Source organism: Acanthaster planci, linkage group LG05, assembly GCF_054643075.1.
Source record: "Acanthaster planci isolate LZ-2023a linkage group LG05, COTS_SCS, whole genome shotgun sequence".
NCBI lineage: Eukaryota > Metazoa > Echinodermata > Asteroidea > Valvatida > Acanthasteridae > Acanthaster > Acanthaster planci.
The window spans coordinates 5,487,039-5,502,700 of NC_141781.1; the positions used below are offsets into that span (position 1 = coordinate 5,487,039).

General features: G+C 42.8%; 1 protein-coding gene across 4 annotated transcripts; it reads left to right on the plus strand.

Annotated features, from left to right (window-relative positions):
- The first annotated feature begins 11 nt into the window (after positions 1-11).
- Positions 12-15,553, plus strand: mocs2 (molybdenum cofactor synthesis 2). Of its 4 annotated transcripts, none has more exons than XM_087136485.1 (6): positions 12-218; positions 2,713-2,879; positions 3,656-3,748; positions 4,286-4,436; positions 9,353-9,476; positions 10,167-10,555. In XM_087136485.1, exons 3-6 carry the CDS (start codon positions 3,664-3,666, stop codon positions 10,266-10,268), a joined length of 462 nt encoding a protein of 153 aa, XP_086992611.1. In that variant the 5' UTR covers positions 12-218; positions 2,713-2,879; positions 3,656-3,663; the 3' UTR covers positions 10,269-10,555. The 4 variants fall into 4 exon arrangements, with proteins under 4 accessions (XP_086992611.1, XP_086992613.1, XP_086992610.1 ...); XM_087136487.1 differs by lacking the exon at positions 10,167-10,555 and adding an exon at positions 14,007-15,553 and having other exon boundaries at positions 14-218; positions 3,656-3,769; XM_087136484.1 differs by having other exon boundaries at positions 14-218; positions 3,656-3,769.
- Positions 15,554-15,662: the final 109 nt, after the last annotated feature.

A 15,662-nucleotide genomic window follows, 5' to 3' on the forward strand; every position in this document is an offset into this window, starting at 1 on the left:
TCGAACCAGTGTTTGACAATGAGGGCGCTGCATAAATGGCTGTTTTAGTTATCTGCATGTGCACAAATGGAAGATTGCAGTGCCAATTTTGTGGAGATTAAACTGCTGTTTTTCGCTAAAAGCAGAGAACTTACAGGAGTGAAAGAAGGAATTTTAAATGTGAAGAAAAGTACAACTCCAGATGATTTGCTGCTACTTATTGTGAAGGAGTATCCACAGTAAGAAACTGGCTGATTGATTTACAAGTTACATCGTCGTCCAAAATCATCCTCAAACCATAGCCCTCACTCACTGACTCGGGGCTAGGCTTTGAATGGGATCTCCTTTGACATTTGTCTTTATAGGCCGGGGCAAACGTCGGGGACATTCGCAAAATGGTGGGTAGCAACCACACCTCGCCGGTGGAAACAACTGTGACGTGCACGCGCCTACATGTACATGTACATACTGTCATCAAAGGAAAGATTTGAGTACCCCGATCCTCTGACTGGCTGGTCCTAGCACATCACCATCTGACCATGGTCCCAGTTGTTTTCACCTGCACGGTGTGGTTGCTACTTCAGTACTTGCCATTTTGAAAAAGTCACGGATGTCTGCCCCGACCTCAACCCCGCTCCCATGGGTATGATTTTGCCGCACCATGTTGGTTCCCACAATGTCTTAAACAATCTAACTTCTGGTATTGTATAATTAAATATCCCACTAGGCCTATCTGGGATATTTAACCCCTTGGTGCTGGGACGCGGCTAGACACGCCGTAAAAATTGAGATCCTCAGCCCGCTTTTCAGCTATTATTCTTGGCCCACGCTCGAGCGAACAAGGTGAAAGAAGTCAGACCCTGGCTCTTGTATATATGGTAATTGGCCTTTTGTGTGTAGCCCATAAATGGAAAGACCGAATTTGCATCATAATCACCAGCTTCACAATAGTCCCCACTTTGAAAAGAGGCAATGGGAATGTGGAAGCGTGAGTAGAGCCGCATGCCACCAAACAATCAGCCTTTTCACCGTGTAATTCAAAGCGTGCAGAGCATGCAGGGCCACAAACCGCGAATTTGCAGTTTGGCAGGTGGCCGCAATGGCCAAGCGAGGCTAGAATTCTTGGAGTCGGCTTTCGGGTAGAAATTCCCGGCGCGAAGGGGTTAAATTAGGCCTTTACTCACTATGTTTACACACGATGCAGATTTACTCATGTGTAGGAGACATGAGTGGAGAGTGAGTAGGAGACGTGTAGGAGAATACATGGGCGCAAGTGTGCAGCTTTTGAAAAACAAGCGTGATTGACATTACCATTACATATATTCGTCCTGACTAGCCAGTCAGTATCAATTTCATATTCTACCGGGGGCTGATGCCCACGCAGCCCATGGAATCGAGGTTGCCTCGGCCTACACTGTTGCCATCACAGCCCTACTGCAATGCAGTCAGGATTTCATGTGTTAGCGTCCTGCAGTAAAGTAGGCATGGTAAGGCTATGATGGCAACAGTATAAAGGCAAATGTCAAAAGAGAGCCCTTCACAGCCCTACGTGTAGCGCTACACGTACCTCAACAACCTGACAACAGACTGGCACTGGCATGACTTGGGCCACTTGAAATGCAGAAATATGCAGAAGAAATTCTTGCCAACTTTATTCACTCTTCAGCCAGCAAAATTCACCCAAATTGTCCTGAGTCAAAGACAAGTACAGTACTCCAGTTTTTTGCCAGCCAGGTTTTAGTTTTTAATTTAATTAAAATTTTAAGATAATGTACATGTATATGTTTTACCCATTGCTGGCAAAAACTATCTACACAGTATTTAGTCGGCCACAAGAAAGCATTGCCCTCTTTGATGCGTATACATGAGCAAGCTTATAAAGGTTATTAAATCACCTCCAGAATCGAGCAGGGTCTGTGGTCTACGTGTAATGCATAGTGCGTACATCTTGAAATCACATGATGTGCTCCTACATGTACAATGACTGGGTTCGATTCCCAGTGTCCTTGTTTTTGTCCCGAAAATCAAGAATGTTATTCTTTTTGTTTGTCTTAAATTGACCCCACGACTTGATTACAGAATTTTGCATTTTCTTTTGCAAATTCGTGGTTCTGGAGGATTTTTCTTATTAAGGGAAAAAAACTAAAATTCTAAAAAAGGTCTGATTCTCACCTCGTGAATACAAAGTCACAGTGACTATGTTTTCACAGAACCAGACTAAGATCTGTCACGGTCCACAAAAACACGGTCCACAACGTCCACAAAAGCAGATACTGCGCATATGCCCGGCAAAATGTCACAGTGTAGTATAAATTTGCCAGTGACGGATGAATATCACTGCCAGTTTTTAAAGGTGTTTTTTCTTGAATATTGCAACTCGGCTCACTTCATGTGCACTGCCACTATATACATCATGGTATAAATGGGAACCACTCTTCACATACATGTAGGCCGTTCTTCCTTAGTGCACCAGCTTCATATAGTTGAAGACTAAGGCCTGTTGTTGGTTGTTTGGTCACATCAAATTTCTTGTTTCCTTTCCGTACATACATGTCATGTTTTTTTATTTTGGTAGACTCATACGTGTACATGTACCTGCTGAGGTTTTTTTTTAGGGAGCACAGTCCTAAATATTGATTTGCCTTGGAGAAAAAAGTTGTTCTGGTATTTTAATTGTAAATTGGTGATGTCCTTGTTATTCTTAAGGCCAATTAATTTATTTATATTGTCAAGGCTTGCTGTCATCCAAGACAACGTGGTTTTAGCTGTCAACCAAGAGTACATTGCCAGTGGTGATGACCTCCTCGACCTTCGACCTGATGATGAGATCGCTGTAATCCCACCAATCAGTGGAGGCTAGGCGGCATTAGCAGGGATTTGCATAACTTTACTAGCGATCGGTAAGGCTCTGCTCTGAAGCTCAACTTGGAGAATCCAGCCTACCATTTTCGCAAAATTGACTTAGTCGAGGCATTGCAATTTGCAAAGAGCCTAAGAAGGCCGGCATGAAATTTCAGTTTTGAATACAGATCTTGCTCTTCATACGTGTACATGTCATAGAAATGTCAGGTATTAACCTGCTTACATGTAGGTTGCTGATTGGATGGTAGAAATGCCCATAACGGGATACTGGAAGTGGCATTTGTCAGGCCGTCTGAACTTTCAGAGTCCTCATAATTGGGTTGTTTACGTTACAAAGAAGTTTTACAGATTTCAGATAGATGCATTCAGTGAACTTCAATGAAATGGTGAAATTCACCCCAAATAAGTTACTTTTTAAAGATCAGGCAGGCATGTAAATGATGAAAAAATTATCGTGAGTTCTAAAGCAGGCCAAGAATATGCACTTTAAAGGTGTTTGGAGTTGTTTTAATCTTATTCTTGTAATGTTATTGAATTCTTTGAAGAGAAAAACAAGAGCGTAATTAAAGCAGAGTTTTTTGTATGTGCAAAGGTACTGGGGAAAAAAGAACAAAATATATCACGAATTGGAGGACTTCACAATTCACCCTTCATAATGATATTTTTTGGTCTGTTTATGAATGCCCTTGATATCAAGAGTCAGGGCCCATCCCCCCCCCACGAGTTCGCTTGACTGTCATAACCCCTGGCCTTCAGCAAAAGCTGACAATTTGGTTTGGTTTTGTTTTTGTTTTTCCTCATTCCAAACGAAAAGACCAAAAGATGGAAGGTAAAGATTTTGTACAAATAACCTCGGACCCCTTGAGCGTGGAGAAGGCAACGGCGATGGTTTCCTCCCCTACTTCAGGTGCTATTTCAATTTTTATTGGTAAGAGAAACTTCACATGACCTGTGAGCTTCTTGTAAAACTACCGTAATAACTATGATCCTTTACGCTGATTACACAAATTCTCTCTGCAATATTTGAAGAGCTGTGAACTTACAGTTTTTGAATCGTACATGTGGGCATCCCTTAGCTCATGGAAGATGGTCCCAACTCTAATAGACTGAGCCATGAAATCTTACCCCTTGGTCTTTCAATTCTTTTCAGTGGAAATCACTAGGTGGAACCACCACCGTTTGCACCATTCCTCATGGTGAAAAGTTCAGTGGGTGTGCTCCTTTTAGTGCAACATGTGGAAACTGAGTTTAAACTGAACAGTGCCCTATAGACCTTTTGGGGGGAGATTCAGTCAAATTTTGCTTAGGTGGTGAATAATTTGGGCTTGCAAACAGGTACCACATTCAAACGATAAGCATGCATCAAACAGAGTGGAAAGTACCCCACCCTTCACTTTAGATGGTGAATAATTTGAAGCCTCCTGCTTCCTCAATCTCCTTCTAGGGACTACCAGGAACAATTTTGAGGGCAAGGAGGTTGTCCGCCTGGAGTACGAGGCATACGTCCCCATGGCCGAGAAGAAGATTGGCTGCATCTGTCGGGATGTCCGAGAGAAGTGGGAGGTGGAACACGTGGCTGTCTTCCACAGGATAGGGTAAGGTGACTGCTGCTGTGCCCCTCAGCGAGGTCTGCGCTGTTTTGTTAAAGGGTTTTAGCAGTTGGTTGAGGTCACATGTGTCTGCAAATTGGGCCAACGTTGATCAATCTATAAATGTAGGCGTAGGTGTCAAGAATGAAAAAGAAATAGGTTAGGGCTCCTCCATCTTTACTGATAACCACTCCAAAGGAAGGAAAAAATTTCAAGAAAAGAATCCCCCCACTGCGTTTCCATCCTTGCTTCCTCAGAATGGACAGTTGACTAGATGCATGCAAATGTTCAAGTGTTTTAGAGGTGGTAGTGGAGCGGGTGCTAAACTTCACACTGTTCCCGTGGGAATAATCCAATGGAATGCAGAAATTCCTCGGACTTTTGAGATGCTCCCTGATTTCACAGCGGAGACTCAGGCTGCGTTTGTTTTACACAGATCAGAATCACGATCAGTGATCCGTCGTTCGTGTACAGACATCAAAACCTGCATACGTATAGTGGATGGTGGGAACCGGGTTGGGATCACTGAATGAGATCCAGATCCGTGTGGAACAAACAGGCCCTCACAGAAGTGTGTTCATAAGTACCTCAGGCAGTTTCTCTATCCCTATTGGTTGAGAGCCTGTCATGTGGCTGGTTTTGATAAAGGTACCAACTGGTTTTGATAAAGGTACCAACTGGTTTTGATAAAGGTACCAACTGGTTTTGATAAAGGTACCAACTGGTTTTGATAAAGGTACCAACTGGTTTTATAAAGGTACCAACTGGTTTTTAAACACTTTCCCAGTTTCATATAAAAGTTGGATTCCTATGTTATGGAGTCAAGTCTATCCTACATGACAAACATCACCGTCAGGTAGACATGCTCAATATAATCCAGTGAGTCTGCATTTCATGGAGTAGGAATTTTAGTCCGTGCTTCCTCAACTACGCTCTGCTTTACATCATGCAGCACACACCATGCGATTCGCATACTATAGATATGGCTCAAGGGTTGTTATACAAAACATAACACAAGACTGGTGAAAATTTCTGTTGAGAAAGACATGTATGCATTTTCGATGGATGTTTACTTTTTTCACACAAAAAAGTATTTTCAGAGGTCCATTATCATCTAAGGCCCCATCCAGTTTTAAGCAGGCTGTTCCAAAATTCTCCCTTCACACGGTTTCTCCATAATAGAAGTGTCCATTTGTGCATTTTCCTGTGCATTGAGGAGCTCTATACTGAAGAGACCTCCTTGAAAAATTGATGATAATGCTCTAGAGGAGATTGAAAATTTCAAGTAATTAGTTGCCACGGAAACCAGATATACCCAGCTGCCTAATGAGCAGTGGTTCCGTTGGCGGAGTTGGCTCTAGCCGTCTCCAGCACCCAACCAGTGGGCTCATTAATTCAGCACAGTTGAGTCAGTGGTCAAAGCTGGTCCAACATGAGTCTCCTTTCTCACCATTTGGTTGAGGGTGCTAAGAAGGGGATTGGAGTAACGTGATAAAGTCCACGTATTAATCAAAATTGTTTGATCTAAGTTGGGATAGATCTTAATGAATTAAATGCTGTATTTTTATGCGAAACCTTTTTGGAAGATCAAAAAACCAAGTATAATAATCAAAATATCCTATGCTGTGACAAAATCAAATTGACATATACGTCAAAGTTGAGAAGATTTAAGCATTTTGAAAGCCAAAACAAAATACCCTCTCTGATCCCGAATTTTTAATTGATTTGAAATGACAACTTCCATTAAATGTACATGAGATCTACAGGTCCGGTCGTCTTTTTAAAGAACAGCATTCTGTACAATTAAGCACTGTACCCCAAAAAAGGCTTTCGTCACCGAACCACATTTCTATTAAAAAGGCCCACGAAAACTGTTTCAATGAATTTATGGAATACAAATGAGGATATTCATACATGTTTTGAATGGATGAAAACAGCGGGAGATCCTTTTGACCAGCATTTGTCAACCATCCTCCCTCCCCACAATGTGCATCCTTAATGGGTAGAAATTGGAAACAGCCAGAGTATGGGAACAATGCAGACCAGGCCTGGAGATGATGTTGGATTTTCAGCACGGCACATGAGCCATCAATCTCAATGCCAGACGACATCAAGTCCAGGTTCTCTCGGGATGTTCCAACAGTCAAACCCGGTTTTTGCCATCCCACAGGGATGCTTTTAACGATCCGTGTGAATGATGTGAATGTCATCAAGCAGTCATGTGTATCTATGGTGTGCTTGTGTAGGTGCATGGAATAACTACATGTACCAGGAAATACCCCTCGGTTTGCCTTTTTTCCCCTTCTTATTACGGTTGGCTTTTGGAAAAGAAGGCTTCTTCGCTGCACGATAGTGTGTGCTACATAAGTATAACCCTAACCACTGTGCACATTTATCGGTTATCTGCTCTAAATCAAGGGAGCCCAACTAAGTTCACTGTTACTAAGTCCAACAGATTTAGAATTGGACCCGTTGGATTATGCAAGAAACGTTAGATCCTTTTGGATTCAGTATGACTTGGGTTTATGAATTAACCATATCATTTGGCAGTGTTGTAGTCAAGTACTTTTCAAGTACCAAGTTTTCTGCCTAATATTTAACTAGTTAGGAGGGAACAAAGCTGAAGCACATGGACATTTGATGATACTTGAACAAAGGTAAGATTACAAAGTAGAATGAGTTTAAACCATCACTTTTGAGTAAAATTTGAGTTTTAGGACAACAGTACTTGAAAAGTACTCGACCGAGTACAGTGTACTTTCAAGTACTTTTCTCCTTGAAACTTAAATTTTACAAAACTGGGGGTGATTGAAGTCCTACATGTACATTTCATTTGTAATCTTACCTTTGAGCATTTACCATCGAATGCCTTCGGAAAGTACTCCAGCTTTATTCCCTCTTACCCAGTTCAATATTTGACAGAGAACCTTGGTACTTGAAAAGTACTTGACTACAACACTGTCATTTGGGTGCCAAATCAAGTCGCTCTTTACTCCTTGATATCATGTACACTGTGAGCACGGTAGGAGCAGCCTGAGCGCCTGGGGCCTCAACCTCGGCTTGACATGGGTAAAATCTTCAAGTAACTGGTTACAGTCCAACACATGGGGTTGTGATGTGTATTCTGTCCTCTGCCAAGCTACCTCCATGTAATTCAGTTTGCATCTCTCCACTCTGAAGTGATTTCGTTTGGATCAGGTGGTTGTACCAAAATAGCAATATTGTACTGTATACCTGTACTTCCTCAATAGTAAGGACACGCAATGGTAACAGTAACAAGAAACACTATAAAGAAATAAATTGTTATTATTATTAAATGTAAGATGGCGTCCCCCCTCTGAAAGATCCCCTTCTTACGTTTAACTTGTGCTTTCACCATTCTTAATTCCTGCTGAATAGCGCCGAGAACTTTTGATTCGTCATTGTTTGATCAGCTTATGTCTCAAGTGTGTGATCGTGGACTTTAATCCTCACTTCCGGAGCAAAAAGCATTCAACACTGCGTCGGCAGCTGGCAGAATTCACCCACTGATGACCCCCCCCCCGGCCTCAGATGTTTTCATTTGTTGCCGAGTGTTTTGATAAGTCCTTGGAGTGGCTTATGCGTGTACCATTGCTGCTTCCTCTCTCTGTGACAAGAGCATCACTTTCCCAGCTGCCTTCCCGTCTGCCTCTGTTGGCTTTAAGTGCAGTGGTGTTTGAAATGTACAAAAGGGTTTGACAAATATTGCCAGAACCTGCTCGGCAGTAATTTAATACCAAAACAGAGCTTTGTTTGAGTGGACATGTTGGAGTTATAACCCTCCATACCAAACAGTTACAAATGGGAAAGCGGACCTTTAAAGATTGATAGGCAGATTGATGAGAACAGCCCTCAGTGACATTTCCTTTTTATTGTAGAGGTGGTTATAAACTTCCTCGCCCACGTAGGGATCAAAATCAGTGCGCAGAAAAAATATCCAAACGTGTTCATCACACTGGTCTTGTTTTGCCCAGAAAATGTGTTGATGATTATCGAATACGGGCGTTTCGCAATAGCGCGCATCCAAGAGTTTGCCACGCTTTGGCTGGTAACGATGCGCGAAATCTGCCGACCCAATGTGCGTTTGGAAAGGGTTGACATATTTCGCGCATCGTGATTGGCCAACGCGTTGCAAACTCTTGGAGGCGCACTATTGTGAATCGCCCGTATTACCCCTGCCTTGTCCTTTCTTCACGGTTGTATTGAGCCTGAGGTACATGCACAGGTACCTTTATCATTTCACAGCCTGAAGTTTCAGCCACAAATACACCCAAGTGCTCACATCAACGGTTAATGCCATTTGATCTGCACTGGCATCAGCAGGCCTGAACACGGACAATTTTAGGAGTGTCGATGGTAAATTCGTGGGCCACAGCCGAAGATAGAAATTAATGGCTTCATCGGACCGTGTACCTCTTTCACTGTAGATTCCGATGATTGCCCTTTGCACATCCCTTTATAAACTCTGCAATGCTAGATGTATTATCCTGTCTTCATCCGTGGATTGCTGATTAACCAGCTTCCCCCCCCCCCATAATAAAACTCGGTCAAGTGTTGACTCTTAGAAATCTAGAGTGTTCGTGGTGAGGGTATAAAGTGTGCATGCCTGTAAGGCTGTATACCCGTTTGCTGCTGGATGGCAGGGGTTGCAGTGCTTTTTGTATTGGGTGCATGCACTTTGGAACACTGGACATTCCCTTTGCGTGCACCAGTACGTTTTCCAATTAAGAAACATTGTTTTTCAATCATTAACGTTTTCCAGCAATGCCCTGTCTTTACAGCTGTCTAAAATCATTCCCATTGAAGCCAACACATATTTTCCCCAACCGAGATATTCTTTCAGGTTTCTTGTCAACTTCAAAAATGCGCTTCCCCATCTGTCCCCCTATCTCCTTGTACAGCGTCGTACCCGTACAGGAAGCGAGTGTCATCATCGCTGTGTCTTCCCCTCACCGACAGGCATCTTTGGAGGCAGTGCAGTACAGCATTGATACGCTGAAAGCAACCGTTCCCATCTGGAAGAAAGTGAGAAATCCCTTGTTGCATTCTCCTACATACTCTGTCCAAAACCTCTTTCCTCTTCTTTAACATTGTCTTATGCCTAGCACATTGTTTTACGTTGTAGATGGTGTCTAAAGTAATCCCCTCCCGCGCTTTTCTAGGGAATGGAAGTGGAAGTCATTAGCAGACTTCACGTTACATGATGAAAGAGGTTTTGTCGAGGATTTTGTCAAGATTTCTAGATTCTAGACCTAATCCCGTCAGTAGTGAATCAGCGAAATGTGATGAACAAAACAGGTTCGCTCTGTCATATGTGATCTGCTCTGTCCAAAATGAGGAAGAAAGCTTCAGAGGCTCTGCTCTTTAATTTAATCTATTCCATTCCATTTTTTTCCAAAGTACTGTAACTGAAACCTCCAGCACAGACTCGCTTTGGATTTTTGCGAGGTTTTTCCTGGTTGCCTTTATCTACATTGTCGTAACTCGTTCAACAGAGATGCTCATCAGCTCAATCCGCTTGAAGAATCGGAGCGAGTCGGTCTCAGTGACAAATCAATCTAAACACGGAACTTCACTGGGGAAAAAAAATACCGGCACTGACAGGTTGTTGACTAAATCACCATAAATTGATTATTAAGAAGTAGTTTCAAACTTGCCTGAATTCTTTAGTATAATGACTCAGGGGAGAAATTTGTCGTTCATGTGTTATTGCAGAGATTGTTTCTTCCTCACTTTGATGGAGCGGCTCTTGGCCTGTGCCTTATTTTGTTGAAGTACCGGGGTCACTTGGATTTCCTGTTTTGTGCTGGTTGTTGACAGGAAATGTTTGCAGAAGGACCGGGCCGCTGGAAAGAAAACAAAGAATGCAACTGGCGGAAAACGTGACGTGTCATCAACCCCAGTCAAATTTATTTTTAATTTGAAGGTAGATCTCTGTCGTTTGGGGGGAAGGAAGACTCGAAAGCAATATTGCTTTGAATTTCCCTTGGTTGAAGATGAAAAATGTTTTAATTGAAGACGGTGGCTGGTGTACATGTAATATACTGCGCCTGAATTTTGACATTCAATGATTAAATTTGCTAACAGTATTTTAAGAAGTTAAACATGCAGTCAGTTCGTGATTTTGGCGGAATTATTTTTTGCCCTATTTCTTAACTTAAATCTGGAAACCGGCGCAGAAATCGATGTGATAAAAATGTTTATAATGTGATTTATAATCCATAACATAATGAATCGTCAACGATAGGCATATTGTGTTGCCCAGTGTGAAATTGGTCATTCTGAAAAAACCGCCATTTCCTCAAAATGACTCAAATGCGTGGTTTTTTCCCTGTATGACTTTTTACACCTCAAACTGTGACTGTAAAAGATACACATTTTACATTTTTGAATTGTGGCAGCGATTTTTCCAAAAGAATTTGTCGAATAATTATATGTTCAAGCACAGACAGCGGAAATATTACAGACTTTAATCCCAGCAAGTGCCGCAACTGCGGTGGGGCGTTCTTAAACTTGACGCGCGTGTGGTTTGGGAAATGACAACACCCTGTTGGTCAAAGAGACAATCTAACGCGCGCGTACCATCTATCCATGAGCATTGTGCCGTGGCAGTTATGGCTTCTAGTTGCAGAGTCAAGGCGCCTTTCCATATGAGTGTCAACACTTGCGCCTAGCGTTGTGTATCCGTAAAAACCGCTCCCGGGGTGACTTTGACAACCGAAGGCAACGCATCCCAAAAACGTACATAATGGAAGGACGCCTGTATACTGCTGGACGATTTATCCGAGCCAGATGTGTGGGGGTTGGAGTCGGTTTCACTCTATTTTTTTTGTCGGGTCGCGCGCATCAGGTCGGATATGGGTGCTCAGATCGGATTATTTGCCTGAAGTTCAATCTGAACTGATGCACAACATTGAGTGAACGTGCATTGTCCGGGGGGGGCTACGTCGAAAGGTTGCATGGGGACGCCCTAAATGCATTTACCACGCAGGGGTCTTATTTTTCGTGCATGGTTAAAGACAAAACGGAGATGAAATGGCTTCATGGTCCGCGACAACTACATGTAGTAACCCCCATTCCCTTGTACGAACTGAAATCCCCCCCCCCAATCCTCGCACCAAATCCTGAATCCTCCCCTGCAATCACCGCCAAAAATTTCCCGAGCATAGGTTGAAAAGAGCCATGTTGGTCGGGAGTGTTCATTTTGTTGGTAGCGATTCGACTGCAACTTTTGTGTTTCTTAGTCGTCGTTCGTGAACCAGCGATGCGCAGTTCCTGCCAAAGGAGCCTCTGTTGCGCCTTTTCTTGGTCCAGCTCTGAGCCCATTAAAATGGGATTTTAGATTATTATTATTATTATTACTCTTATTATTTATTCGGTCATTTCATGTATACAGACAAAACAAAAGGCATCACATGAACATAATGCTAAGAAATAAAAAAAATATAAATTAACAATCAGCTGAACACACTCAGCGGAGAAAGGGGACAGTTTGGATTGGGTATGGACGGGGGGTAAGGGGACTAGGGTGGGGAGGGGAGGGGTTTCGGAAGGGAGGGGAGGACAGGGTAGGGTGTGGGGGGAATGGGTAAAGGGACGAAGGACAATCCAATCTAGGGTGGTCAGGATAAACAAAAGTGAAAAACACTGTGACTCGAGAGTCTGTTCATCCAGCCCTAGGTTGGAAACGAGAGTACAATAAATAACTTCAAAATTAAATTATGTAAATAGAAAATAGGACAAGAATAAATTAATCTGTGCATATACTCGGTAGATTAGAAGTATGAGGTAAAAGCTCTTAATGAATTCTTTAAGGTCTAACCATCGTTAAAGTAAATGTTACTTTAGAATATTCGCGCATGACTTTAAAAATTGATACCAGTATGGCAAAATGAGAATTTCAAATGGGATTTAATTAATGGGATACAAAAGTAAATTTACGAAGACTAGATTCAGAAGAAATAATCACATGGCCTTCTTCAAACGAGGCCTCATGGCACCGCACCTTTTATTGGCAGCGGCGTGGCTGGGGGACCCCCCCGCATGAAAAATCGTCGCCCCTCCACTTGTATTTCGGAAAAGGGTGTACATGTAATGTCCAACATCCAGTCAGCCCCCCCCCACCACCACACTTCAGTGTGAAGCCCCCAGCTCGCCCCCTCCCCCGTGCTCATAATTCTGGCTACACCGCTGTTTATTGGCGCATTTGATGTTGGAGCGCGTAACTATTTACTCCTCGAGTCGAGTTGTAAGAAGCCCACCACGTTGTGCGGCAAGCAGTTTATCGGTCATAATGTGGCTAGCGGTCGCATCAGATATGGGTGTGGACGGCGCACGAGCTTTTAGAATTGGCTGATTTTCGGATAACCTGGTTTGCTGCTGAGACTATGAAGTGACGCTGAGTCATTGTGGCAAGGGAAACGATTTGTTTTTTTTTAAACGGTACATTGCAGACAGGAAGTGTCATGACCATGTTCAAACATTTCAGTCGAGTAAATGGTTGAGTAATCACAACCCCATCTCGATGAACTGTCCCCTGGAAATGATTTTTCTGTCCCTTTGCCTGCTGCACTCTTTCCAAAATACACCGTCGCAAATTATCCCTGTGAAAATTATTTCGCAGACGAGTTCGTTTGGCAAGGGAAAAGTTTTTTAAAATTCACGACAACATCAAGCCGTGAAGTGTCGACAGAAAATGTCGATGAAGATTATCAGGACTGAGAAGATAATTGTAAGTTTCTTCCTTTTTTTTCCAAAAAGGCCATGGAGGAGAGGATGTCTTCGTTTCTGTGTGGGAGGAAATCAGACTGCATGTCGCTAAATTTTGATGGGTGTTGATAAGTTTGCAGATGTAATCGGACGATGTATTTGACTCCGTGCAGAAAATAAAGTGCAATAGAACAAACAGAATCCAGGGGCTTTTAGGTAGCTAGCTCGACGGAAATTTAGCCATCAGTCTTTCAACAACCTGACTCATTTTTACCATCGATCATCTTAGGTTTACTCCGACATTACCCTTTCAAAAGTCAGTAATGTACGGTGAATTAAATATTTACATTGTCGAATGAAATCACGGCGGAATTTGCGGCATAATTCTCTCTTCATATAGACATTGACGAATGACATTTATTGAAATGCTTATAATACCATAGCATATTAAACCAAACTTGGGTTCTGTTGTCTATAAAAACGCTTGGATAAAAGGCCCGCAACGAGATTCTGCGTTTTTGAAAGTTGTGCCATGTCTTGGAAAGGGTCTCTATATTTAAGTATCAGTAATAGTACATGCTGACCTTAACCGTAGCGTCAAGTGGCATTTACTATGACACAGATAGGATAGGTAAGCTTCTTACAACCAAGACAAGGGTCGAGATGCAAAGATCACACACTAAATGCTAAGCCGTTCAAGGTGTTCCGTTGAGCTCGGGACAGTATTAGTATTATCTTTTTGTATGTCCCTTTGAAGATGTGAATTGTCTATCTGATTGACCTTGTTGTAGACGGTTTTCCACGCCCTCAAAACAGGAATAGCTCAACTTTTTTTTTCTTAACCAGAAAGCATCGTCGTTTCTTGGGCTGTATGTAGCTACATGAGCACTTCAACGAGTAGCCCCGGACACCTTAACTGGTCATAGATGTATGCAATATCAAACTGTGTCATCGCCCCGCTAAGAAAACTTGGACTTGAAGAGAAACATCGTCTTGTCCAGAGGAGATGCCAAACAAGACGGAACAGACCGGAAACGACAAAGGAGAAAAATACAAACCTAACCTCCATAATGTGTACCTAATACATGCATAGACTCCTGCTCAGACGTCCTTTCTGAAAGATTTGCACCGGTACTACTTGCTCTTGGCGCTGTGGAGTCTTGGGTCCAAGACGTCTTTCGCGGAGCTGCGATCTGATATGCGTCCAGTGTGTGTCAGCGCCGTTCCTGTGATGGCGATACGTCTGGTGATGGTTCGTGTCGCGGAACACAACCGTAGCTGCTGTGCTTTTTGCTGAAATTTTATTCAAACGTGAAAGACATGCGAATAAATACATTTTCTTTCATTCTCGTACACATTAAACCCTTATCTTTCGTGACCTTTAGTCTTTGCGGTGGTTGATACTAAAAGAAAGAGCTGAGCGTTCTGATCACTTTTGGCTGATGGACTTCATAATGCCAGCACTGAGAGTAATTTTCCTTTTGAACACGCCATTGCAGTGCTTCACACGCAGGTGCCAGATAGAGGATTTCCATACCTGCTATCTTGTAGGGCAGTGCTTTTGTTCCACAGGATATGCACAGAGGATGTTTCCCCGTGGAGCAAAATAACTGTCCTGCAAGATGGCTACTACCCAAATCCTCTATTGGAAATGCGAGCTGCCCTTCCAAAAAAAAAAAAATGAAAAGGAAACAATGAAAACATAGCATGCATATTGATAAAGCTTGCCATTGTCGCCTCTTTCACACCCCATATGGGCCCCGAGTGGGACCAAGTGAGGGCGCTATACCATCTTTGCTTCCAATAATGGCTCTTTTCAAACGATGAGGGTCCTTCTACTCAAGGCGGTATTCAGTACCCCTTGTCGCTGAATTGGAATTGAGGGGCAGTTGTTGCAAAACAGGACTCTTTCGAGTGAACCTTGCTTTGATTTCAGAACAGTGATGAGAGGTCGGATACAGTATTATTTTCAACCCTCACACCTGCTGAGACCACAAAAACGCAAACCAACCAAAAGCTCACAACCTCGGTCTTTTATACGCTCACATAATCCCGACGACATGACGTTTAACACAATGAATGAATGTAAGACAACAGAAACCATTATATTAAACCACGCTCGCTCCGAGCCGCCGATAACACGACGTCCAGGTCGCCTGGCATAGTTGGGCAATCTTTTTCCGATATGATGTTTAAATCACTGACTTTGAAAGCGAAGTGATTGATCATCATATGTCGGGGATGTATTTGAACATTAGGACAAAGCCTTGCTCGTTTCACTTGTGTGATAAGGTAGCTTTGATTGATGCGGTAGGTTCCCGGATCAAGGGGGGGCACAGAGTCCATGGCCCCCTCCATTTAAAAGAGCAATTTTTTCCTCGGGACAAACTAATGAGAGCAAGGCAATTTTTTGGTCTATTTTATTTCCCTCTTGGAAGTAAGCTGTCACTGAAACAAGATGTCCTGCTTCAGTTACGGTTCATAAACCGATTCTGTCTAACT

Bases quoted from the DNA above. Each gene is read 5' to 3' on its own strand.
- mocs2 (XM_087136484.1), top strand. From the start codon at position 3,664: ATGGAAGGTAAAGATTTTGTACAAATAACCTCGGACCCCTTGAGCGTG. The intron at 4,437-9,352 runs GTAAGGTGACTG...CTCCTTGTACAG, and splicing joins GCTGTCTTCCACAGGATAGG to CGTCGTACCCGTACAGGAAG. The intron at 9,477-10,166 runs GTGAGAAATCCC...GTGTTATTGCAG, and splicing joins CCGTTCCCATCTGGAAGAAA to AGATTGTTTCTTCCTCACTT.